This window comes from Abramis brama (assembly GCF_963993115.1).
Source record: "Abramis brama genome assembly, chromosome: 5".
Taxonomy (NCBI): Eukaryota; Metazoa; Chordata; class Actinopteri; order Cypriniformes; family Leuciscidae; genus Abramis; species Abramis brama.
Window position 1 is genome coordinate 48134397 of NC_139967.1, and position 25274 is coordinate 48159670.

At 37.8% G+C, this 25274-nt stretch overlaps 1 protein-coding gene across 1 annotated transcript in view; it reads left to right on the forward strand.

Moving 5' to 3' along the window:
* The window catches only part of pappaa (pregnancy-associated plasma protein A, pappalysin 1a), a 106522-nt gene that overhangs the window by 37922 nt on the left and 43326 nt on the right, over nt 1-25274 (forward strand). Inside the window, exons 11-14 of the mRNA XM_084114363.1 lie at nt 8643-8839; nt 19751-19855; nt 20944-21079; nt 21190-21403. Of these exons, the coding sequence (XP_083970489.1) occupies nt 8643-8839; nt 19751-19855; nt 20944-21079; nt 21190-21403 (652 nt within the window). The remainder of the gene's footprint in view (nt 1-8642; nt 8840-19750; nt 19856-20943; nt 21080-21189; nt 21404-25274) is intronic.

Below are 25274 nucleotides of genomic sequence, written 5' to 3' on the forward strand. Positions count from 1 at the left end.
AATAAAATGGTAAATGTACTACCTTTCAAAAGTTTGGGTTAAGGCGAGACACGGCAGGCAAAAACATCAAGTTTTTTTTTCTTCTTCTCACTGGTCAATTTTGAGATTTTGGGCTATTTGTCTTCAATGACGTGTCTTCTTTTAGACTTGTGGTGAAAAAAAGTCCAAAAAACACATTTAGGTCTTTATTTTACTACACTGTGTCTATTTGCGTCTGTAGATTTCTCCTAAATTCAACAAAAGTTGGCGTTGTAAATCAACATGCCGCTCCGCGATCGCTGTCTCACATATACCGGCGGAAAGCTCTCTCTCTCCTGTACAATGTTGTCGGATCCAAATATGGTCATTTCCTTTTTATCAGCAACCAATCGTGAAAGTACAATGGGGCATTTAACTCTAAAAGCGAAATCTCATTGGCTGATGTTTCTGACAACGTGATTCTGTTTGTGTTTTTTACTGTTCAGTTGAAGGCCATAAATGCTGTTATAAGTTTTGATGTGTTTTAGGTGGTTTGTATTGTTGTTGCTAATGATTTGATAAGATATAGTGTCTGTAAAAACCATTAATTTTTTCTGATTAATGGAGTGATAAAAAGAGATATCCAAAATCCCCTTTGTAAAAGCCTTTGACTCTAATATGTCAACAAAATGAAACAAGAATTGTGAATCTGGCTTTATCCAATGTTCAGATTTCTCCTCTGGAAATATATGCAAATTAGCACATATTTAATGAGATAATTTTTGCATATTTAAACTTAAATATTCTATTTATTCTAATGTGTCTCAATGTCAGCAATCAACTTTGCAATTTTCATGCTATCTATTAGTTTTTTTTTTTTTTTTCTATTCATCTGGGGTGTCTTCCCTTAAGTAGGATTTTATTTTTATTTTTTATAAATTAATACTTTTATTTAGAAAGCATGCATTCAACTGACCAAAAGTGACTGTAAAGACATGAAAATGTCAAATAAATGTTGTTCTTTTGATTTTTCTATTTGTCTATTTTCAATAGAATTTTCTATTTCTTTTGCAATTTCTAAAATGCAACAGTCTCTACAAAAATATGAGGCAACATTCAGAGATGTTTATTGAGCAGCAAATCAGCAAATCAAAATGATTTCTGAAGGATCATGTGACACTGAAGACTAGAGTAACGATGCTGAAAATTCAGCTTTGATCAAAGGAATAAAAGGCAACAGTCATTTTCAAATTGTAATAATATTGCACAATATTCCCATTTTTACTGTATTTTTTTGATCAAATAAATGCAACCTTGGTGAGCAGAAGAGACTTATTTTAAAGTATGATTCCTCTTTGTAGACTGCTAGTGATATACAAGCACCATTTTCAGAATATCAGGCATTGCACGTTTTTGTCCGAGAGTTTATTTCTACATTTGCTGCAGGAGCCACATCTGTGTGGCAGCTTGAGATATTTGTTTTTGTGTGGAACCATCAGGCACCATCATGAATGAACCGTTTGTCTTTCTGACTGTGCAACTGATTGTTTTTTTAGCTGGATTCCGCTGAACCAAAAGATAGTGTTTGGTTTTCCTTATCTCAATATTGTGTTTGAATTAGGTTGTCCACAGACAGTAAATTGCTCGTCTCATTGTATCTGAGGAATATAACGATATCGCGGGTTCAGCGTGGCACAAACTTGCATATGGCTGTGCGCGAGGCCACGTGAACGCTAGGGGTGTGTGTGTGTGTGTGTGTGTGTGTGTGTGTGTGTGTTTGTCCCCCTCTGCAGCCCCTCATTTCAACATCAGCAGAGCTGAGCAAAGGGGAGCTCTGGAATTTATGTGAAGGCTCGAGCCAACTTGGCACGGCATGCCTCCGTCCTCCTTGCTGGAAACCCTTACACTGAGAGACAGACAGACAGACAGACAGACAGACAGACAGACAGACAGTCTGTATCCCTTTATCACTAAATATATTCTCATTATCACTATTTTTGTCTCAGTCTTAATCTGTATTGAAATAAATTGTTCTCTATTATGTGCTCAACTGATGCTGCTTGTTTAATTGAGTAACACTTTACAATAAGTTCCCATTGTTTAAAGTGCTCCTATTTAGCTTTTTGTCAGATATTACCTTTGATTAAGTGTGTAATATAGTTGTTTGTGAATGTGCAAAGATCAAAGTGCAGATAAATGGAGTTATTGTCTCCCAAAGGAAAGAAGCGATTCTGAACGGCTTGAAACGAGTCGTCAGTAATTTCAGTCTTGATTCCTGCTTAAACCTACGTAGGTTTGTGTTAAATCTGCATAATGCCAGTCTATGCTCTTCACTGGCTGCCAGTGAACAACGTCAACTTTGACCCTGAAACAGTGACTACGTTTACATGCAGCCAATAACCCGTTCAAAACCGGAATATTAGCAATAACCCGGTCGCGCACGGCCATGTAAACACCGGCAAAAACCCGAATATGCTCATATCCCGGTTTTTAAAAACCCGGATATGATCCCTGGGGTACCCCTTTTCTAACCTGAATATTTGTTCATGTAAACGCGTATCGGCATATCCCCATCAAAAGGAACATTGATTTGTGTTCTGCGCATGTTCTATTCGCAAGGAATCTTGGTCTTTTGAGGAGAGACGGCGCATACATAAACCCGCATGCAGTATACCGGAAGTAAACAAGAAGTAGAGGTAAACATGGCGAGACGCAGCACAGCACCACACTTGTGGAGCGAGGAGGAAAGCGCAAACAAAGGCGATCGCTATCTGCCCCGAACTATTCATTATCCGCGTGATGCTGCTGTTGTTGTTGTCTTTGGATACAGGAAGAAGAATCGGAAATGACGCATATTGCGTCTTAAGGTTGTCCGTACGTCCAGACGCTAACCGTGCGTCGCCGTTTACATCGGGATATTGCCAATTGATTACAAATTCCATGTATACAGGAGTAACTCTCTCTGCTCACGCATGTAAACGGGTTATTCCGAATGTTTCAGAAACCCAAATAGTGACCTTAACCCGACCATAACCCGAATATTGACAGCTTGTAAACATAGTCACTGTAGTTGTATCTGAGAGTGGAGGAGTTTGGTTTGTGTTGTACATGTCAAGAAGAAGCTGTTTTCTGCTGACAAATCAAATCCACTTCTGAAGGATGAGGACTCGGGCTCGAATTGATACAGTAAAACTGTTTGCATGTATCAAAAGCAAAATTCAGATATGGTAATGGGCATTTGGTTTCCGACAGACACTGCAAGGAGCCGACCAATCGCATCAGACTGGGCCGTCTGACCAATCAGAGCAGAGCAGGTTCTCAGAAAGGTGGGGTTTAAAGAAACCGAATGCTTCATCGAAACGTTTCAGACACTGTGAGAAAAGAGCTTAAGCTGCAATGTATATTATGAGAAAATTAAAGTGTTGCATGCATGATGCATGTAAATCTAATATAGGAGACCTCTAAAACAAAATTAGAAGCCTTTAAAATAGCTTAATAGATGCACTTTGAATTACAATGAGCAATACAGATAGAGAACATTTTAATAATGTATTAGTAAATGTAGAAATTAACATTAATGCTTTAGTGTTGAAGTGTTGTAATTGTTTGTCCATGTTAACCAATGGAACCTGTGGAGTGTTGACATTAAATTGTTTAAATTAGTTTTAAAATGGTTAATTTCTTTACATTTTTTAAATGTTCTCTTTCTTAGTGTATTATGCACTGTTTATATAATTCACTATTTCATTTTTATAATAAACTGCCAGACAGACAGAGTAGGAGTGGATGGAGACATAATGTGGGAGAGAAAATGTGATTGGAGAATGCGAAATAGTGAGAGACGAACAGAGGAGGAACGGCTAAAACACTTGAATGAGGAACAGCGGCTCCAGGGCCTGGAAAACTCATCCCAAATATCCCAAAACTCAACAGCTCTCCTGTCTGGAAAACCTGATGGATCCGAAAGCTGAAGAATGCTGCCTTCGGTGGTAGGAAGGCATGAAGGCACATCTGAAACCAATGTTTGAGCAACATCTTGTCTGCCAAGATGCCTTCATCTGCTCGGATTCTGACGGCAGCATAGATCCAAAATGAACACCCGTCAGTGGCAAATCTGAGAAAATACTCTGCAATTGACTGTTTGCAAAGACCCGCCCCCTTTAGTTACTGTTGCTATGTCCGACAAGCCACGCCGCTCTCACGCCACACGTTCTCACACAGTTAAAAACACATAACGGAGCAGAGAGGACACTGACAACACACTGACAGACAGGACAGACCAGCTTACTTTTGATATGAAACAAAGTCTCAACTTTCAAATTTTATCATTTTGTAAAGAAATTTAAACAGTAAATACCGTTTTGTGGCTCTTTAATGTATCTGACAGATCGCTCAGTTAAAGCTGCTCGTGAACCGATCATCTCTTCCTTCTAGTTCATTTATAGCATCAAATAAACATGAATGAACATCAGAAGGAATGTTGTTTTAACCGCGGAAAGACGTCAGTACACTCCGCTTTTCAAGTTCAAATCCTCCAACGTTAATCTACTAACTCTCCTGACTGCCGTGTCGGACAAAAATGGCGGATTTGGCGAATGGCGGATTATGATTGGTCAGATCGCCTGTCAGTCGAACTCCCTGCAAAGGGTCAATTGGCCGGTGATTTTATTAGGACCTGCAGCATCATGGATTTAAATAGTATTTGAGAAGGACAATCTGACTCTCACTGTTGTAAATTACGTGAGCGTTTCAGATCAGAAATTAAAGCCGCCTGCTAAATAAAACATCTGTTGCCATTCTTTACAGCTCCATGTGCCGGCACACATGTTGAATATCGCTCACATTAAGCCATCAAAGTGAACATTTTACGAGAAAAATCAAATTTTTTAAGTGGGTCTACTTTCACTTTCTTCTATGACATGATGCTGTGAGTGTAACAAAATGACCTCTTTTTGTTTGTCTCAAAATGCAAAATAGTTTCATGGCTAGTATAAATATTTATTTGTTGAACTCACTCATCATTGGTAGGTGTGTGTGTATAATTCACTGCCTAATGATATCCAGCGATCTTGTGTGCGTCGTCTAAGAACACAAACAAGGACATTAGAGTTAGCCAAAGCTAAAAGGAAGATGGAAACTAGAATAAAATACATTCTTATGGTTGCAAAACTAAATGAAATAAACATAGCCATGTAGTTTTAGTAAATGATATATAGTATATTATAAATTAAGAACTTTTTTAATTAAACATGATATGGTAATAAAACTACAGTTGGGTACAGAATTCACAGGATTTACAATTATTATTATTATTATTTTTATGTTTTATGTAATCACTTTTGTTTGTTTTACACACGTGGTACATTTTCAAAAGTCTTAGTTGTACTAAACTTTAATAGTTCATCACATATTTTGAATTGACTTCTATACACAAAATCACCACCGTCTCTACCTACATTTTAACAAAACTGTCTCACCTATAGGCCTACAGTCACCGTGATTTTGCCAAGTAAGACATGTTCCATATTTTGTTGATTCTGGAACAGCATTCCTGTCTGAAAATTTAGTCCTAACCCTATCCATACCCCTAAACCTAACCCTAACCATAACCATAACTTATCCCTAATATCAGAGGGAAATGATAAGTGAATAACACTGATGTAGAAGCACCAAACCTGGTTGTAAACTTATACATTTTGATGTTTGCATCACATAAGCAGCTCCATATGTGTGTCTTTTCTGCTGTAGTAAACTTGCTCTGAAGCTCACCTGATACACTTACGTACACACGTACGAGTCTGTGAAACACGAGTCACAATAAAAGAGCTCAAAGACTTGTAGAAGCAAGTTAAAATGGCATGCCTGCTTCAGCTAATGCATTTTTATCTCACATTTGCTCTTGATCGGGTATGTTTAGGGTTTAGTGTAGGTGGGACGTTATTTTTAAACGCAATAAGCCTTCACTTTTTTGAGCTCTCACCGGACTTTTAATTTCCGAACTGCTGTGATGCGTATAACATCCAAAATAATAAAACACTGACAGATTCACTTTCTGTTTCGAATAACACTGAACATGCTTTTAGCGACACTCACTGGATATTTGTGTTGCGGAAAGAAGCAGTAGACTTAACTTTTAACTTTTATTAACTTTCTTCATTTTATTACATTTGATAACATTATTAAATCCAACTCATTTTAAAGGGGACATATCATGCCAAATGCACTTTTTTAGCCCTTAAATGCATTTTGTTGTATATTTGGAGTGTTTAGAAGTACAGAAAATATGAAATTATTCTCTTCAGGTGCTTCGTTGATATCTTTATATTCTGTTTTGGTCATATTTTTCAAACTGTTCCGATTTTTCTGTTATCTATGACGTTTTTTGAACTATTACGTCACAGTATTTGCAGCGGAACTGCCAAATAAGGACATTGACTTCCGGCCCACTCGCTGCAATTTTGTAGTCCAAGCTAAAGGATGCAGAAGTTATGAGAGGGTAAGTTAAAATGTTCGGTTGTTGGATGTAGTAACCCACACGCTTCATTACACCGTTTAATGTAGATGAACTGCCGCGCTTGTTACAGGACGCATGTTTAACTGAAAGAACGAGCAGAGAGAGAGAGACCCGGTCGCGCGCAGCGCGCGCGCGCGCTCACTCTCTCTCTTCAGAGCCAGGCGAAAGTGTAAACAAGACATCACCGTCTCCAAACTAGACGCTGTCTTGCTCTCTCTCCCTCGCACATATTAATCAAAATAAATCGACACGGTGGTAAAAGGTCGGAAGACCAAAGTTTCATGTGTAAATACAGTAACACACCATTGCGATACATCCATATGAAGACGTTGTTCTACAGGTTCGTCGTCTTCATTTTCATCTCGCTCCGGCTCCGACTCTGGCTCGAACATGTAAGGCTGGCTGGACAAGTCTTCCGTTGTTGACATTTTGTTAATAACGTGTGAATAAAAAGTTTCTGTGCCACTAGATAATCGTATCTCTGCTATCAGACTACAAAAATGGCCGAACGGGGTGGAGTTGAACCGAGTGTGGGCGGGGTATGAAGTGTCTCAATTGTATTTAAAGAGACCGCACCAAAACGAGTTGCTCTCAGACGCACATCAGAAAAGGGGTAGAAAAGGGGCCTGTGGAGCTATAATAATGAGGAATTCAGACCCAAGCATTGCAGTTCCGCTTTATATAGACTACAAATGTATGATTTATATGTAAAAAGGAACAATTTAAAAGCATGATATGTCTCCTTTAATGGTACTTGTAGTTTAAAACAGGATATACTGCACAAAATGCTTTTCTTACTTAGTATTTTTGTCTGGTTTCCAGTCCAAATATAAAAAAATTCTTAAATCAAGATGCATTTACTAGATAAGTAAAACTAGATAAGATATTATGTCTTGTTTTCAGGGGGAATTAATCAAAATTAAGTGAGTTTTTGCTTAAAACAAGCAAAATTATCTGTCCATGGCCATGGGGTAAGAAAAATATTCAAACAGAAACAAGATTATTTTTCTTACAGATAAGTTTTCTTGTTTTAAGCAAAAAACTCACTTAATTTTGATTTATTTCCCCAGAAAACAAGACATAATATCTTATTGCATTTTACTACTTTATTTAATGCATCTTGATTTAAGAAATTTTTTGATATTTGGACTGAAAACAAGACAAACATACTAAGTAAGAAAAGCATTTTTTGCAGTGTACCTTTTTCAGATGTTGATGGATAGAGTTGAGTGGTGCATTTTAGCCTGGCCCATAAGAACTTGAGTATAGTAACAAGTATATACATAATTTATGATATCCTTACATTTGAAAGACATTAACATAATAATTATTGATGGAATATATCGATATCAGTATATTGTGTTTAGTCATATGATCACACATTACATTTGACTATATATATTTGCAATATAATGTGGGAGGGACAATGGAATTTAACGGATTATGTTTTTGTTTTTTTTTCACACAAAACCCCTCGCAATAACAGCTGTTGAAGATTACTGCCAAATTATCTCAGATGATAAACACTACTCACAAAAAAATTTGTGTTTGCCATTTGTTAGCGAGAGAGAGAGAGAGAGAGAGAGAGAGAGAGAGAGAGAGAGAGAGAGAGAGAGAGAGAGAGAGAGAGAGAGAGAGAGAGACCAGTCAATAACTTTGTGTACAGGAGAACGTTTTCCTTAAGAATATACTAAAACTAAAAGCAAAAAAAAACAATCAAAAACTAAACAAATACCAAAAGCTATCAATCATAGTGTGAAAATAACTAAAACTAAACCATATTGGTATGAATAATTGGAAATTATATTAAAACTACATTCAAAACTAATAACCTTAAATAAAAGTGTCATGTGATTGATCTGCTGAAAGAACAAATGTGTAAATGTCACTTGTTTTCAGCATATACCGCTGTGATCTTTATTTCCGCTAATTATCATTTGGATGAAGAAGAAACTGTGAGGACAGGGGTTTTCAATCTGCACACGGAAAACAAGAGAAGACTTTCTTTAGTTCAGGCTTTATTCACGGTCATATTACTGTACTTTTCCCATAAATATTTTTGTTTAAATGTACAGTAAATTTAGTGTTTGTTTGATGCTAACATGACAAATTTCTCTTTCTGAAACATGAATATGTACACGTGTTTGTGTGTGTGTGTGTGTGTGTGCAGATGAGCCGAGCATGTGCTACTATTATGACGGCGACGGCGTCTGTGAAGACTTCGAGCGGGAGACGGGAGTGAAGGACTGTGGTCTGTATACGCCGAATGGTTTTCTGGACCAGTGGGCCACCACAGTGGAAGTGTCCCATGAAGATAGGCTGTACTGCCCAGCCGACGTGGCTGCAGGATATCCTGCTATTACTAAGGTTTGTGTCCACCTAGATTCAGCCTTAAAGGAACACGCCGACTTTTTGGGACTTTAGCTTATTCACCGTGTCCCCCAGAGTTAGATAAGTCCATACATACCCATCGCAGCGCCTGAGAAGCCCCGTAATGAGGAGCAGAGAGTTCGCTCAGAGTTGGAGTAAATCACTCAGCAGAAGTAGCAGTGCTTTGCCTTCTGAGAATATAGTTCCCAGTATGTATACGGTTAGAAGATGGCTGTGTCTCATGTGACCTTGTTACTTATACACGCTGTGACTATACAAATCACAACATGTAAATAGGAAACTGTTGGCGTTATTTTGTCACTTATTGGGAGCAGTATGCTAGCTGGAGCCGTTTACCTCCAGTCTTTGTGCTAAGCTAGGCTAGCGGTGGGTGCGTCAGAGTTACAGCACGCACGGAGATGAGAAGGGTGTGTATGGACTTATCTAACTCTGGGGGACACGGTGAATAAGCTAAAGTCTCAAAAAGTTGGTGTGTTCCTTTAAGATGTGTTCACATCGACAGTGATGGAGGTGTTATGACTTTATGAGGAGGCCAGTCACGTCAACACACTGCCTTCTGTGCATTACATCACTGTGCCTTTCTATTGCTCGACTTTGCATTGCCAGCGGTTGCTCACATGAACAATTCTCATTGACATCGAATGGTCGATTTGTTGTTATAAATTGAGGTCAGTTTGAATTATCTTTAGATGCTTTGAACATTCATGGATGAGCCACAGTTTTTCACCTGATATCTGATGCATGTCGCTCACAAAAAAGACACCCAATACCCTAAAATCAACAGCATTCATATTTTCTTATATTCTATCATGCATGAATGTATTAAATACAGTATATTATGTAAAGAAAATGGTCTAGTTCTAAAACTATTCAAGACTTTTAACTCTGTAAAGCCTGACATATGAAATCCTTTTTTCTTTAAATGGAAAAGTTTACTTGAATTTTACGCAACATATTATATATTTTCCATGTGTGTTTTTGTTGAGTATCAAATATGATCCATCAGGCTTTTGGGGAGCGTTCATCTCTCAATCATTGCATTGCATTATATGCTTTGCCCTCCAAAATAAAAACTAAACAGAATCGATCATAAAACTAAGCATTGAAATGTCATCTTACTGTTTATTTTTGATTATGGAGGGCAAAACATATAATGCAATGCAATACAATGATGATTGAGAGATGAACAAATAAACCTCCCTCAAAAGCCTGATGGATCATATTTCATACTAAACTCGCATAAAAAAAATGTTGTATGAACAGTCAAGTAAACAATAAGGCATGTGGTAAATCGTGAACTGGTTTTTCTGCAAAACTGGGCCTTTTGGAAATCTTGTGGACTTTTGCAAAAGATGGTCCTTTTCATGTAAGAACATTGGCTGGCCACAAATACTTGCCTCAGTTCCTTCCGTAAGACTGGAGATAAAATCTCCATAGCTGAGTGGACCGTAAAGATGTCTGTGAAATTACACGCCGACCTCGGTGTCAAACAGTCCCGGCCTGTTTCCTTCCAAGAACACACAGCGTAAAGTTTTGCTGAGGAATGGCTGTTTCCTAAAATGTCCAAGAAATAAACCTTTCCAATAAGTAGAATATATTCTGAACATGTTTCCGTGGGTCGATACTCCTAAACATGTAGCACACATGGCCTTTTCCTCATCTCTTAGAGTGCCATCTGCCGTCTGTAGTGCGGTCTGAAGTCAACACAACCCAAGGCGCATCGGCCAGGGCTGTTTAAAGAGCTTTGAACACTTTGAAATGCTTGTGTTGTTTTGTTTTCTTCGGCTGTTTGTTGTGTCCTCTCCTTCAGAAAGGGTTCAGACATGTCCCGTATACCTTCAAGTGCCTGTTCACCCCTGTAGGGAAAGGAGCGTAGCCGATAGGGATCTGCTGGGATGTTTTCAGAAGACAAGAGAAGGAGAGGAAGAGTCTGTGTCTATTTTTCCAGGAAGAACAAACCAATCTTTAGGTCATTTTCATTCACTGAAAGCCACATCTGAAGACTTGCACACGGTAATGTCTCTGCTCCCCACCTGACATTTTAAAGACCGTCTGTGTGTCTTACAGCAAGAGAGAACACAACGTCTTTTCTTCTGTGTGGCCTGGAAGAGATGCTCTTGATTTAGGTCATATACAGTAACTCTAGCCCATTTTCATCCATTTGAACTCTAATTAACATTTAATACCAATTAATCACAGAGATCCAGTGATCTGTCTTCTACATCACGAGTGCAGAGGAAGCGTAAATTATGAGAATGAGTTTCAATTAAAGTAGTTATCTTGTTTCGGGTTTCACACTGTTCATACCCTTGGATTAACAATTACTCTTCAATATTCATAATCTGAGCTTGTAAATATTTTATTTCGGACAGTATTTCCTGAGTAGACTTTTTGGACAATAGCTGTAATTATTCCAATAACTGTAATTACTCCAACTGGCACATTTTGCATTGTAAAGCAATATTTAAAAATTAAGATTATTAATGTATAGACATGTTTATATAAATATATACTGTATATCTTTAATATAACAACATTAGATGTGTTAACAGACACACAGACACACACACAAAAAAAACATTATATATATATATATATTTTTTTTTTTATTTTTTATTAAACTCTTGACGTTAAATAAAGCTTTATAAACATCATCATAAGCATTTCAAAAAGTTTTTAAAAAATGCATCATTGTAGTATCTCAGTATCTTCGTTTACTGTTACTCTTGACAAGTTCAGATTTCTAAAAACATGCACATTAATAAGAGATAACATTGTGTTCATTCGATTTGAACTCAGTTTATTTTTATTAGTTTATTAGTTTATTTATCATTTTGATGGCATTATTCGTGCCTTTCTGAATAGGGTATTCAGCTTCGGGCACATCACTATTTTGCATAATAATATAATAGAATGCATGCAATGTGTGTGCTTTTGTGGTTTTGTTACCACAATGACGTAAAAACGATTATAATTTGGCAAGGATTTGCAGTTGCTTTTATATATAGAACATGGTTTCCTAAATACAACAGTGTGTGTTTGAAAGCATAGGAAGAAAGTCTTCGGGTTGTTACACACACCAGCTAATCGAGCATCGGAATTACTGCTGAATTATTTAAATAATTACCTGCTCCTAATTTTACCTGTCTCCTGGGCAAACTGCAACCGGGATCATTTGAGGTACTTCTTACACCTGGCCAAGCACAAATGGGACTCCGCTGTAATAATGCTTAAACAGAACATCTTTTTCATGTAGTGGCACCATTAGGATTCTGCTTTTAGCTGACGCTGGTCCGGAGGGAATTCACCAGTTAACAGTAAGTAAGCACATGTTAGCATAGCGAGGTCACATAATGCAGCCAGCTGATCCTTAAGGCGCCCCGTGTTCCTCAACGAGCGCTGACGCAAACTCCATTGCCCTGGAGGCGTAATGACGGCATACAGGAGAGCATTGTGCTGCTGGAGTCTGCGTGTGAACAGACTCTACCGCAAAACACTGGCAAGGTCTTGCAAGGTGGGAGGGTCAGATGAGTCACGCCCATTTCTTGTTGGGTCACTAATCGTCTTCAGCAATGCTTTGATTGCTGCAATGTGGCATCTCTGTGCAACTAAAAAAGGCGCCATTGATTCCTGTAGCTCAACCAGTAGAGCATGGCGCTGGGAATGCCAAGGTCATCGGTTCGATTCCCAGGGAATGCATGTAATGATAGAATGCATACATTAAATGTGACGGATAAAAGTGTCTGCCAGATGCATAAATGTAATGATTTGCCATATACTGTTGAGTCTTCTCCTGCTTCAATTATTCCAGATGGTTTCCCCATTAAAGACTGGACTTTAAAAGGCAACCTCCATTTACACTGCTGGCTGTTAACATGTCAGGGTTTTTGGAAGCCTGTTGAACTAGGGCTGTTTATGTGATGTGGAGTTAGCTCACAGACGGAGTGCTCTTGGGAAGCCATTGGCCAACCACACATTTTCCTTGTTTGCCCACAGAGGCAAGAGCCAATGCTTCAGGCCTGACACCCTAGACGAAGCCGTACCCGGCGCAGTCCTAGTCCCAGTTATGAGATCAGTGCTGTCATAAACCATCTGGGAGAAGTTGATATGGCTGAGGTTGCACTCCCAACACATTTCCCTTATTCTGTGAGCACTTTTGTGGCAGATTTTTGAGCCTTGCTGCATGGATGTTACCTCACATGGCGAATGTTGCGCAGGGTTCCCTCATGTTGGGATGGTGGTTTGAACCTCACAAAGGTCTCTCAATAAATAGCTTGCAGATGTTAATTGGCTAGTTGGCAAAGCCTCGTCTTATTTGTCCCAATTTTGCTGGAAAAACAAGTTCAAGTTTATCCAATGTGGGCAGGGAAAATAAACAAGCAAATATGCAAAAGATTCCAAATAAGAAACATTCATTTCCCTTGAAATGGTTTATGTGTGTGCAGAGGAAAGGTCTTTTGCAACAGTAGAGTTGAAAGTCTTTAAGCTTGGAAAACAAAGACAAAATGCCTCTAAATGTTCACAGTGACTCGAGAAGCCAAAATTGGCTCATTTTTAAATAGTTAGCGTGAACAACTGCTCAGTTGCACTTTTCATGCATATCACCATGTAGCAGATCGGGGGAAATGCTCTTCCTTTGAGTGATCTTGCAAAATAAATGATTTTTCCCTCAAAAAATTCATTTTTGCTCAAAGACAAAATTACACTTAATACCTAAAAAAAAAAAAAAACAGCTTCTGGTTCATTTAAGCCACACTGTTAAAGGGGGAATCCACCGCTGGCAAGATGGGCTTTAATAAAATTTGTCTGTCTATGCAGTAGAAACTCACTGCTACATGACTAGAGAAAACAGAGATAAATGGCTGTTGTTCATTTTTTTGCCCAAAACTTCAACACCCATACTGCACTTTTGATTTTGGAGCCGACTCTTTGCTGATCTGACTGTCCATTGGCGGGAATACAAACATGCGGAAGTTTGATCTGTAGTTTTAACAAAAGTTGTCAAAAGTCCGGTGGGTGACGCAAAACTATGCATTTCGTGTCATCCGATGGACTTTTGCTGGCAAATACTGTAAATGGGGATATCTGGGTCCAGGCAACACAGAACAAGAGTGCATGTTGTTCATTTATAAATACTACCGACAGTGTAACAATCCAAAGCTGGTTGCAAATCTGCAAACTAATCCTTTAGTCAAGTGATCCAGGGGCTGATTTGTTGCCAGGCCGCACAGCTGAATGTGTTTTTGTTGCACCGAGAAGCGTGGGTTCCTCTGAGAATTGAGGTTTGCGGTGACTGAGCACTTTGTTTTACCTTTGCAGAGGACACCTGTTGGATATCCACATCTTTTCTGAAGGATTGTTGAAAACATGCTCTCTTTTGGTGCAGCAAACATGGTGTCCATGGTGAACTTTGACAGGCCTGAATCATTGGCTTAGTTAACATTAGGAGTGGAAGATCTTCCCAAAATTACATATCACAATCTTATAACAAACAATCACGTTCCACAATCTGAATCACGATCTTCCCAATTTTGTGATGTACTATCGAGAATTTCCAGACTGGAACAAGCCTATGGACTTTGACTATGAAATCTGCGCAATTTAAAACGCAGTATTGCATTAAACATTCAGTTGTCAAAATAGTCATTAAATATACATTGATTCTTATTAAAATACTAAAGTTATTCAGTCAAAAACTTTTTTTCTAAATGTCGACAAAAAACTATTTTGAAATGACGGCGACCGTCGTTTTGAAATGATGGAACGACCCTTATTATACTTGTGAGCGGCACATATGAGCTGTTTCTGGGTGTTTCTCCCTCATATCTGCTGCGAGGTCTTGATTGTGGCATTTATTTGAGGTTTAGAATCTATAATTCCTTTAATTCTTTTGTCTTATATGAATTTAATAAAGAACTCTGTCTCACATTCTGTCCAAACACACCGTGTCGTCTACATCAGGTGACCTGTAAATGCGCAAAAACTGTTTCCATTGCAGTTTTGCAAAATATTTCTTTTTGAATTGCCTGAAAAACCACCTCATGCGAGCATAACAACTTTTTTGCGATAAATGGGAGTTTTTGAGAAATTTACGTGTTTCCATTGGGCGTATTTTCAATTCACAATTTCAATTTGCGCAATTTGAAGGGTAATGGAAACGCGGCTACAGACAGCAGCAGGTATTTGCATTAGGCTTTAAGACCGAATGCATGGATCTAAAATAATGACACGTATCTGATTTCTTTCCCAACTGTTAGGGTTAGGGTTAGGGTTAGCCCTCATCCACTCAAGACATAACTGACTGTCTTTATGTAAATACTTGCCAAGACAGACATTTTGACATATTTCTGCATATATTTGATCATTTAGGCATTCCTAAAACCCCAAGTATACTTCGCTCTTCCGTGTTCTGATCAGTCTCTTTTGCAGTTTTAATACGCTTTCGATAACACTTTTTAAAATAAAGCATGTCCCGCAGTAGACTGCATTTTTACGACAGTCACGTTACATGATTTGACTGATCTGGATGTTAAGTTTAGGCTTTTAAGGAGGGGAGAAAGCACACTGCTTTAAAGGAAAGAAACGGCATACGGTACAATGATAATTTTTTCTTGTTTATCACGCTTTCATAATCGTTGGAAGCCAAAATCGAACCCAAAATTTGGTTCATCCCACAGCTGTTAAATTGTTTTTCAAATGCTTCATCACGCATGAAAGACACATAATAGAGACACATAATTTGGCCAGCCAGCTAAGCCATCCAGTAGGCAGTCATTGCTGTATTTTAGCATTATTATGAGGACATAAAAGATGTCACAATCTCTATGATTCGCCAAAAAAGTAGATTGTGGACGTCTTCAAGGTCGATCACGACATAAAATCATTAAATTGCCCACCCCAAGTTCACGTTCATGCAATTATTAATGAAGAAGAGGTATATGTATTTGGCTTGCTGTCCTTGATGGAGGGTTCAAGCTCAAGACTCCAGCCGAGCCCGAAGCTCCCCCTAGGACTTTCCTTAATTGTTTTTTGTGGTAACCAGCCAAGGAGGTGGAGTTTCCGGAAGTAGGACAGAAGTAAGCAGCGGCTTATACGCTGGTTCATGCCCTGATTGATCAGACTGCATAAACATGTCCCTCCCGAACGTTTGTTGGGAATCCAGTGAGCCCATGTGGAGCCTTTTAACGTACACTGGAACCTGACAGTGTAGCCTTAACCGAACTTTTGCCGAGTTTTGCCCATGCAGTCTGAGGAGAGACGGCCTCCCCCTGTGGCTCCCAATGATTCTTCTCCATTTCCCTTTTATCTTAAGTGGTGATTTACAAACAAAATCTTGGGGTTTGGCTGTGGTTCTGTGTATATGTGTCTGTAGTAAGGTGGTGTTAGGGGAAACTACACAGCTGGTACACATTAGCTCTTGGACACAATTATCAAACCATCCCAGGCTTACTTTGTTTTCAGGAGTGAACGCTTGAGGTTGTTTGCTTGTAGTTAAATCCACATCGAAACATCCAGTTGCTGGGTCGACCCCGGACCTGGGTAATAAGTGCAGTTTTTCCGCATGTCGCCTGCTCTGTATAACACGGTGTGGGACGTGGTGACAAACACATCCACAGTTACATCACAGCGCAGAGACTGGCCCGGCAAACCGCACCGAGTTGAACTTTGCAGCTGTCAGTGATCCACCGCACTGACAGGACCAGCCTCACTGCACAAAAGATCTCAATTAAGTTTTTTCTTCAGATCGGTTTTCCTCAACCGGCTCCGAGCAATGAGTGTTGATTTTTCCAGCTCCTTTTATAATTTACAGCCTGTCCTCACATTCCAGTAACCTGTGGTTTGAGTCAATAAGTTGTAGATCATTTGTTTTATTGGTTTATTTAGCCCCTCATGCTGGGCTATTGGTGGGCCTTTCCTGGCGGTGGCGTTGTGGTTTACAGTGATGTCACAGGCCTGCTATGCATCCGCAGGGAGACTTCCACCACCCACTGATAGGTAGCAGTTACTCCAATGATCTCATCAAATCAATGATAAATACACGTGGATGAGCCCAGAAGCCAGTCTAAAGTGTTGTACCTTGCCTTGTGAAAAACAAGAAAAACTCTTTAGCATATTTTTTTTTTTTTTTTTTAAAGAGGACTTTTTAGTGCAAACTGAATGCAATGTTTTCGGGCACTTAACTGCATGTTAATAAATTTATTACAGTTTAAATTTATATTAAAATGCAATTTGCCAAACTTTAGAGCGCTTTTTGTACCCACTTCAGTTGTACTTATGCACTGCCGAATGTACCAACAAGCATTTATGGAAAACTAAAATATACTTTACTGTTATGTCATGTATTTAAGTAAATTTGCAGTTGTACATTTCTAAAGATGAAATTTAATTTTAGTACATTTAAATTATATTAGCTTTAAATGTAAAATTGAATAACATTCTACAGCACTTAAGTACTTTACATGTGATTTAGTACGTTAGTCAACACTTGTGTACTTGTTTAAGGTATGGCAAAAGATTAAGACATAATGATTTAAAATGTACTTACAATTAAAACTTTTAAATTAACATTATTATAGTGTGCTTTTTAAAAGTGTACTTAAGTGTGTTAAGAAACATAGTCATGAAAGTGCACTCTCTTTAAGTACACCTAAGTGGCTTTTTATTTCATTAATATTATATTGGTTTCACCTTTATAATAGGTGTCATTAACTACTATATACTTATTGCGTTGATGTATTGCAAAACTCTTTTCCTGCTATTGAGGTGGGATACTGGTAAGGATAGGACAGGTTTGGGGATTGGTCATTTATTAGAGATCGACGGATATGGATTTTTTTTTAAATATATAACCGATACCAATACCAAATTACCTAATATATTAAACCGATATTTATTTATTGTTTTATTTCTGTTTTTGACAATTATAACAACAGCACTGAACTGAACAAACTGTTTGAAAAAAAGAAGAAAAAAAGATACCCGATTATGGGTAAATGCTTAAATATCGGATTTAGGTATTACCTAATTATAGGTATCTAGTAATTATTGGTGTAATTAAAGAAATTAATTACATATGTCATTCCATGCAGGTATGTTTCGATATAAGCACAATGTAAAAACATATATGTACACAGTAATTGAACTACATGTGCACATTCAATACAATTAAGAACACATCTTTTCCACAAAGGCTTTCCATTACACTGGCGTATGATGTTTATCCATTGGTTTGAAGGCTTTTTGTTTTGCACAAACATGGAAAAAGTGCATTCTGTGCATTCCAGGGAAAAAGTGCCACCTGCGGTTGCAATACTTGGATATGCAATATGGCTTTATTCCTTGAGGGACCAGATCATACATGACACATCAACAGATCTCTTGGTCAGATTATTTTTCCGGTTTCCATAGTGTCTCCAATTACATGCATCTTATTTCATATGGTCAGGAGATTGGGCGAAACATGGTGTCCTTGTCTAATGTCATGATGTTTACAGCTCTTTTTTTTAAAGGTCCCGTTCTTCGTGATCCCATGTTTCAAACTTTAGTTAGTGTGTAATGTTGCTGTTAGAGCATAAATAATATCTGTAAAATTATAAAGCTCAAAGTTCAATGCCAAGCGAGATATTTTATTTAACAGAAGTCGCCTACATCGAATGGCCCGTTTGGACTACATCCCTCTACTTCCTTCTTTAATGACGTCACTAGAACCGTTTTTTGACTAACCTCCGCCCACAGGAATGCTCCCTCAACTCTACCGAAATTCGTTTATGTACTTGCGCACTTCTTATAACTTACTGTGTTTACTCAGCTCTTACGGTGATTTTCTGAAGTAAAACTGACGCTTCATCTTTTGTGTGATGTACAATAAACTTTATTAAACTCATCAGTATATGTTTGATCATCATTCAGACAGCAGACTTGTAGGCTATTAATATATAATGGATACATACAAGCAGATGACAAATACGTTATAATAACCGTAATTAAACTACTAAACTATACCTGTTCCATCTCTATACAGAGATGTTCCATACCTGTTCCATCTCTATCTCTATATTATCATCATTCCGTGAGATGATATTGTCCTGAGAGACTGAGCGCGAGCTCGTGAAGCTCCGCCCCCTGGGTCGTCCAGCAGCAGCTTATTTGCATTTAAAGGGCACACACTAAAACAGCGCGTTTTTCTGTGACCCAAAAAAATTACAATTTAAACATGCTGTAAAAAATGATCTGTTGGGTATTGTGAGCTGAAACTTCACATACACACTCTGGGGACATCAGAGACTTATTTTACATCTTGTGAAAAGGGGCATAATACGGGACCTTTAAGTGAGGTTCGATAAAATCACTTTCACAGTATTCTCAAAACATTAGACAATGCAGATTATTTTAGGGTAGACACTGTTTTCTAGAGCTGTTCACCTACAGTATGTCTCTAACAAACAACACTGATACCAGACACACGCTTCGTCCTTACCAGTCAAAAGACGTGTTGAAGACTGTAAACTTAATTTAGTCTTTGGCCCTTCATATTAACTGAGAATTAATATCACAGAAAATGAACACATATCATATTAACACACAGAAAAAGGCATAAAAAATACTGTTAGGGAACTGCAGGGAAAGGGTATCCCCCCGTCGTCATGGTTTCTCATTAGTTCACACCTGTTTCCTGTTTCTGTTGATTGGCTTCCTGGTGTAAACCTTCTGTCTTCCTCAGTTCCTCAGTTCCTGGTGTTTATTAAATATTATTTCATCGTTTTTCTGCGTCATGCATGTTTGTTTGGATTATCACTACATCTAAACAATGACACGTTGAACATTTACAAAAGTTTAAAAAGCTTTGATGCCACTTCCTGTTTTTGTTTGTTTGTTTCCTATCGCCAGACATGCCAGTCCAAGGTGTTTGACCTCTCTGATGGAGTGTCTCAGTACGCCTGGTTTCCCTGTGATCAGGCTCAGGGTGTTTCCTGGTATCCCTACAGGTTGAAGGTGATATTTTTTATTTTTTTTATTTTGTATCATTATATTTGTATTTGACATGTTGGGAGATTTCAAATGTAAATATGCTTCAAGCCAAAGTAGTTGATACATTTCAGACTGTGAGCTGCTGTGGTGTAAAGGTTTATTAATTGCTTTAAGGCAAGACACCACAGGTGAATAGAGTAATTAAAAAAAACAATTTGGTATCACAAGTTTTAAAAATGATAATGAGGCAAGGCAAGCTTATTTATATAGCACATTTTCATACACTATGGCAATTCAAAGTGCTTTACAAAAGGAATTAAAATAATCACAAAATAAAAGCAAGGAAAATTAACAGTTATAAACAGTTATGAAAGGAATTGAAAGATATATATGATACAGTTATAAAATGAAAGATGATACATAGATGAACTTCTCATCTTGCAAAATACCGGTGTATCATATTTTTCATAACTCCCAGTTTTACTCCCAAGGATGATTACACTGTGTCTGATTATGAGGCAATATCTAAATAAAAATGCACTAATATGCATTCATTTTTAGAACAGAAATCTGAACATTGGATAAAACCAAGTTCAAATTTTATTGTCATATTGGAGTTTTTATAGTGGGGATTTTGGTTATGTCTCTTTATCATTCCATACATCTGACAATACAGTCAACAGGCAGGAAAATAAACACATTTTCACCATGTATTTTAGAAATAAAATGATATATGGACAAACCACTCCATACAAACCATATATATTTGGTGTATATACAGTGAGTGCTACTGAGTGGAGATTTCTGTCTTAAACCTTTATAGATTGTTATTGTTATAAATCTACAGATGCAAATATATACATTCTAGTAGAATAAATTCTTTCCACTATTCTGAAAGAAGACGTTATTGAAGCAAAACAGTCCAAAATCTCAAAATTGACCATACATGACAAAACAATGTATGCCTGTAGTGTCTTGCATGTGATGTGATTTTGCTACAGTGGTTCTCTGAAGGTTAGACCCATGTCTCAACTTAAACACAGCTAGTGACTGTTACTACAGTGTAGAACAAGACTTCTGCATAAATGTAAACCAGATCTGCTCTCCAACAGGCATATTTCTCACACCCTATGGTTGCCGCGGCTGTTATCATCCATTTAGCCGCAGACGGAACGAGCTTCATCGACCAAGCCCAGTGCAACATTACAGTCCAACTGATCGACACCAAAGAGGGCATCCACAGCTTAGGTGAGATCTGGTGACGTTGCACATTTTTTTTGGCGAGTGCAACTATTTGACTTGGATTCTAATATTGGCAATTGTCTAAATATGTCTATTACTTCCCCTGAAATGTTCAGGTGACTGGCGTTTGAGCTGCCGCACCAATCCTTTGGTCATCCCAGTAAGTCATGACTTGAGCATGGCCTTCTACCATACCAAAGCCATTCTCCTCATGTTCCGCTCCGATCTTGTGGCCATCTCCGGTGTCGGCCTGCGCTCTTTCCAGTTCTTTGACCCAATCACCATCAGCGGCTGTCAGAGCAATGAAATATACAACCCCATGGGCCAGAGGTGAGCGATCAGGCCTATAGCGTCAAACCACTGCTTTCATAGACCTCGCACATTCTTAGAAGAAAAGGTTCTATATTCAATCTTAAAAGGTTTTGTCAGGTGCTGTCATTTATGGATTAAGTTTTAATTTCATTTTATGAATTAAACAGCTCGTAAACAGTTGAAAAAAAAAGAAGAAATATCCCATCAAATATGAAAGTATTATGCAATCATTTAAGACGTTTCTCCTTACATAGAACCTTTTTGGCATAAAGCGTTCTTTAAAATTGAATCAAGAACCCTAAAGTTCTATATATTATATTATATTTCTAAGGGTGTATGAGGTTTTCCTGCGGTGACTCATCAGTATCTATGCAGTTTGTGATGGAGAGTAAAACTAGATGGTAAAGTTTGCAGACAAACTTTGATGTTGGCTTAAGAAAGCCTAGCCGGAAAGTTTGAAGTAGTTTTAACAGCTTTAAGTTTGAAGGTTTTAAGGATGGATGGATGAATGGATGAATACTTTTAAATTGTAGAACAGTATGTTGGCTTTCTCCAACCAACACAATGAAGAAAATCTGAAACATTTAAGCTAGAATGATGAATTTGGTTTTGAATGTAAACAAAGTTTTATGAGAAAATACATTTTGCTTCGCCTCATTGTAATGTTCAAAACTCAAAACTTTTCCAGAGTCCAAGAGCATTCACTGAAAACAAGGCTGAAAGTTTCGAAATCCTCAAGTTTCTGACATCACAAACACATTAATATAAATTGCCTCCCACATTTATTCATAATCAGCCTCGCTCAGTCAGTAAAAAAGCAGGACAGATGCAATTATTCCCAAACAGTAGAAGAACTAACAGTGACATAAAATGACATAAAGTCAGACCTTGTGCTATTCTTCTGTATTTTTGTCTTGTTTTCTAGGTAAAATAAGTATCTGTACACAATGTACAGGTAAGCTACACATATTTGAGAAAAAAAAGTGAAATAAAGTCTTGGTTTCAGAGACATAAAACAAAACATATATGCCTAATTCAAGAAGAAAAATGGGGTATGAAAACTAAACATAATTCAAAGGGAAAACAAGTTTATTTTTCTGCCCCACTGCCAAATACTTTTTTTCTTGCTTTAACTGTATTACAGCCAATAGCAAGCAAAGCACTGTTGCTCAGCCTGTTTAATTGGTCAGAAAAAGGCTGGAATACGGTCATGAACAACTAAATACATTTTTTTTTTTTAAATGACCTCTTAAGAGAATCTGTTTTATATTGTTTCCTAATGTTTCCAAGGCATAACCTTCATTTGAATCTGGCTGTACCACATTTACAGTTTACAAAAACACAACAAAACACAAAACTAAAGAAATAAATTTGAAAACAAAAATGACTTGTTTATATATAGCTCCGTTCTGTATACATCCATTCTGTTCTGAAGCTCATGTAAGAATGTGCAAAAAAAATAATTTGCTTGATTTATAGAATGAGGTCATTTTGAAAGAGTTGCATTTGCATTCAGTTAAAGCAGAAAATTATTTGTTGGCCATGAATAAGCTGCCCTTTGAATGCAAAGTGACGCTGTATCGACAGCAGTTTGATTTGCTTCAGGTCCATAGTGTACTTTATTGAGTGGTTGATTTTCTTCAAATAATGCTCAGAGGCACGCATGCTGAATATTCAGACCTTGCAAACTATTTATCAGTCAGTATTTCAATTGGAATCATCTGCGGATGCCTTTGTCCACCAGCAACACATTTCCTGTAATACCGCCCAATTCGAAACACCATGTCCCTGCTCCCAATGTTTTTAACAACAGGGTCCGTTAACATGGTTTGGTTTTATGTGTCCCTTCCCTTTTCAGTACTGTATGCCACTAAAGCATTAGTTTAATGTGTTCAGAGGGCTGTGTTTGGCTCTGGGATTTGGCTCAGTGGTTAATGGGTGTGCCATAAATTAATTTGCAAACTAATAAGATGAATTTAGGCCAATAGTAACAATGGTAAACTCAAAAATGCTGTGTTTTGGAATCTTTGCTTAACTCATGTATACATTTTATATATCGCATGTGATTTATATACCACATGATATCAATATATAATTTGGAATGCCAAAATCTTAACGTTGCATCATGTGTGCTTTATTTGTGCTTTGATATCTTGTACTGATAAAAATTAAGACACAAAATTGATTGAGCAAAATGCTTACAGTAAGCTATTGGGGTAAATTGTCAAATAACTTTTTATAGGTGACCTTTTATATGTATGTTTTAGGGAAAGTGTATATCTTCTGCAAGTTTCTGGTGTTACTGGTCATCATTTGTTTTTACAAAAAGTTCACTAGTTTGCATTCACAAGTTCATTTTAAATGGTTCTGCAATGTAATAAAAACATTTAAAGTACACAAATGCATGTAATCAATACCAGTTTATAAAAAATGCATTCACAATAGAGAATATGACTTTCTTGTTGAAAATATAGCATATCACAGGGCATAGCTGAAACTTCATGTAGTGAGGTTTGTGACATGTCTAAAATCATTAGATACATGGCGACTACAGTATATAAGCCTGTAGTGTATGTCTCCTGAAGTGCGTCATGGCTGAAAGCCCACCTCTTCCTTTCGTCCTACAGGGTTTACGTGCCTTTAGCTGTTTAGCTTAGCTGTTTGATCCTAGTGTTTTCCAGTGCCATTATGCGATTTTACTTGTTAAGTGTGATGTTGAGCTACCGACTTACACTTACACTTACACTCTGGTAAGTTTAATGCTGTGTGTTCAGGGTGTTGTGGGAAGTTTGGATCGATTTAACTTGAGCTACAGCTATGTGTTTCAGTTTGGTGTGCCTTTAGGGCTCCCATCTGTGCGGCATTGCAGTTTAACATAACTCGGGTCGGAGCACCATCTGTTGCTGTTATAGCCACTATAGAAGCTATTGTATGACTTATATGTGCGGTGTGAGTATTTCATCATCAGATCACGGTAGCTAAATTGTTTATTTTTTTAAGAGCTAGATAATCTCGCATGCCTTCTAAATTTTCTAAATCTAAAATGTCTGTCTGTTGTTCTTAAGGTCCTTTTTGCATGCGTTAAGGCAGGCTGAGTGAGAGCAGTTACCTGAACGCAGCTCTCACCCAACCCCTCGTTTTTTGAGCCACACTGCTTTTGGGGTCCAGTTACGAACCCCTGTTTTAAAGTGCTCGTTGGAAAAGGGGAAAGCAACATAAAAGGACACGCGAGGCAGTTTAAACATTTATTATAAGGCTAAATAACGAATGCACAAACTTGCGTAACCGATGAAACTGAGAACACAAATTTTACTGTAATCAAAATATACTTAAAGGGGTCATATAATGGTACATGCACTTTTACAAGTTGATTGTACTGAAATGTGTGTTGGCAGTGCCTGTACACAACCATCATAAAATGATAAAAATCCATCCAGTGTTTTTTTTAAAATCTTCTTATATGTTTCCTCCTGTCTCAAATCAAGCTGTTCGATATTGTGACGTCACAATATCGACGCCCCTCCCACGATGGCTGATTGACAAAGCTCATTATCATTTAAAGACACATGCACTGAAACGGCGTGCTGAAAACAGAGCTGTTTTTGACCAGGTAAAATGAGTGTTTTCTTACAATACTAATGAGAATTTTTAATTAAAGTATATTACAAACTTTTAATTTAGACCCTAAAGAATCATATTAGCTTGTACAAAAATGACATTATATGACCCCTTTAAAGAAAACAAATAAAACAATCAAACAGAACACATATTGTCAGGAAGTAGAGACAGGGGTTGGAGAAACCCATCTGGTGGTTGATTGGAAGTCTTACCACTGGCACAGATAGAACAGGCCAAAACAAAATCCTAAATGTTGCGAGACATGGAGGTC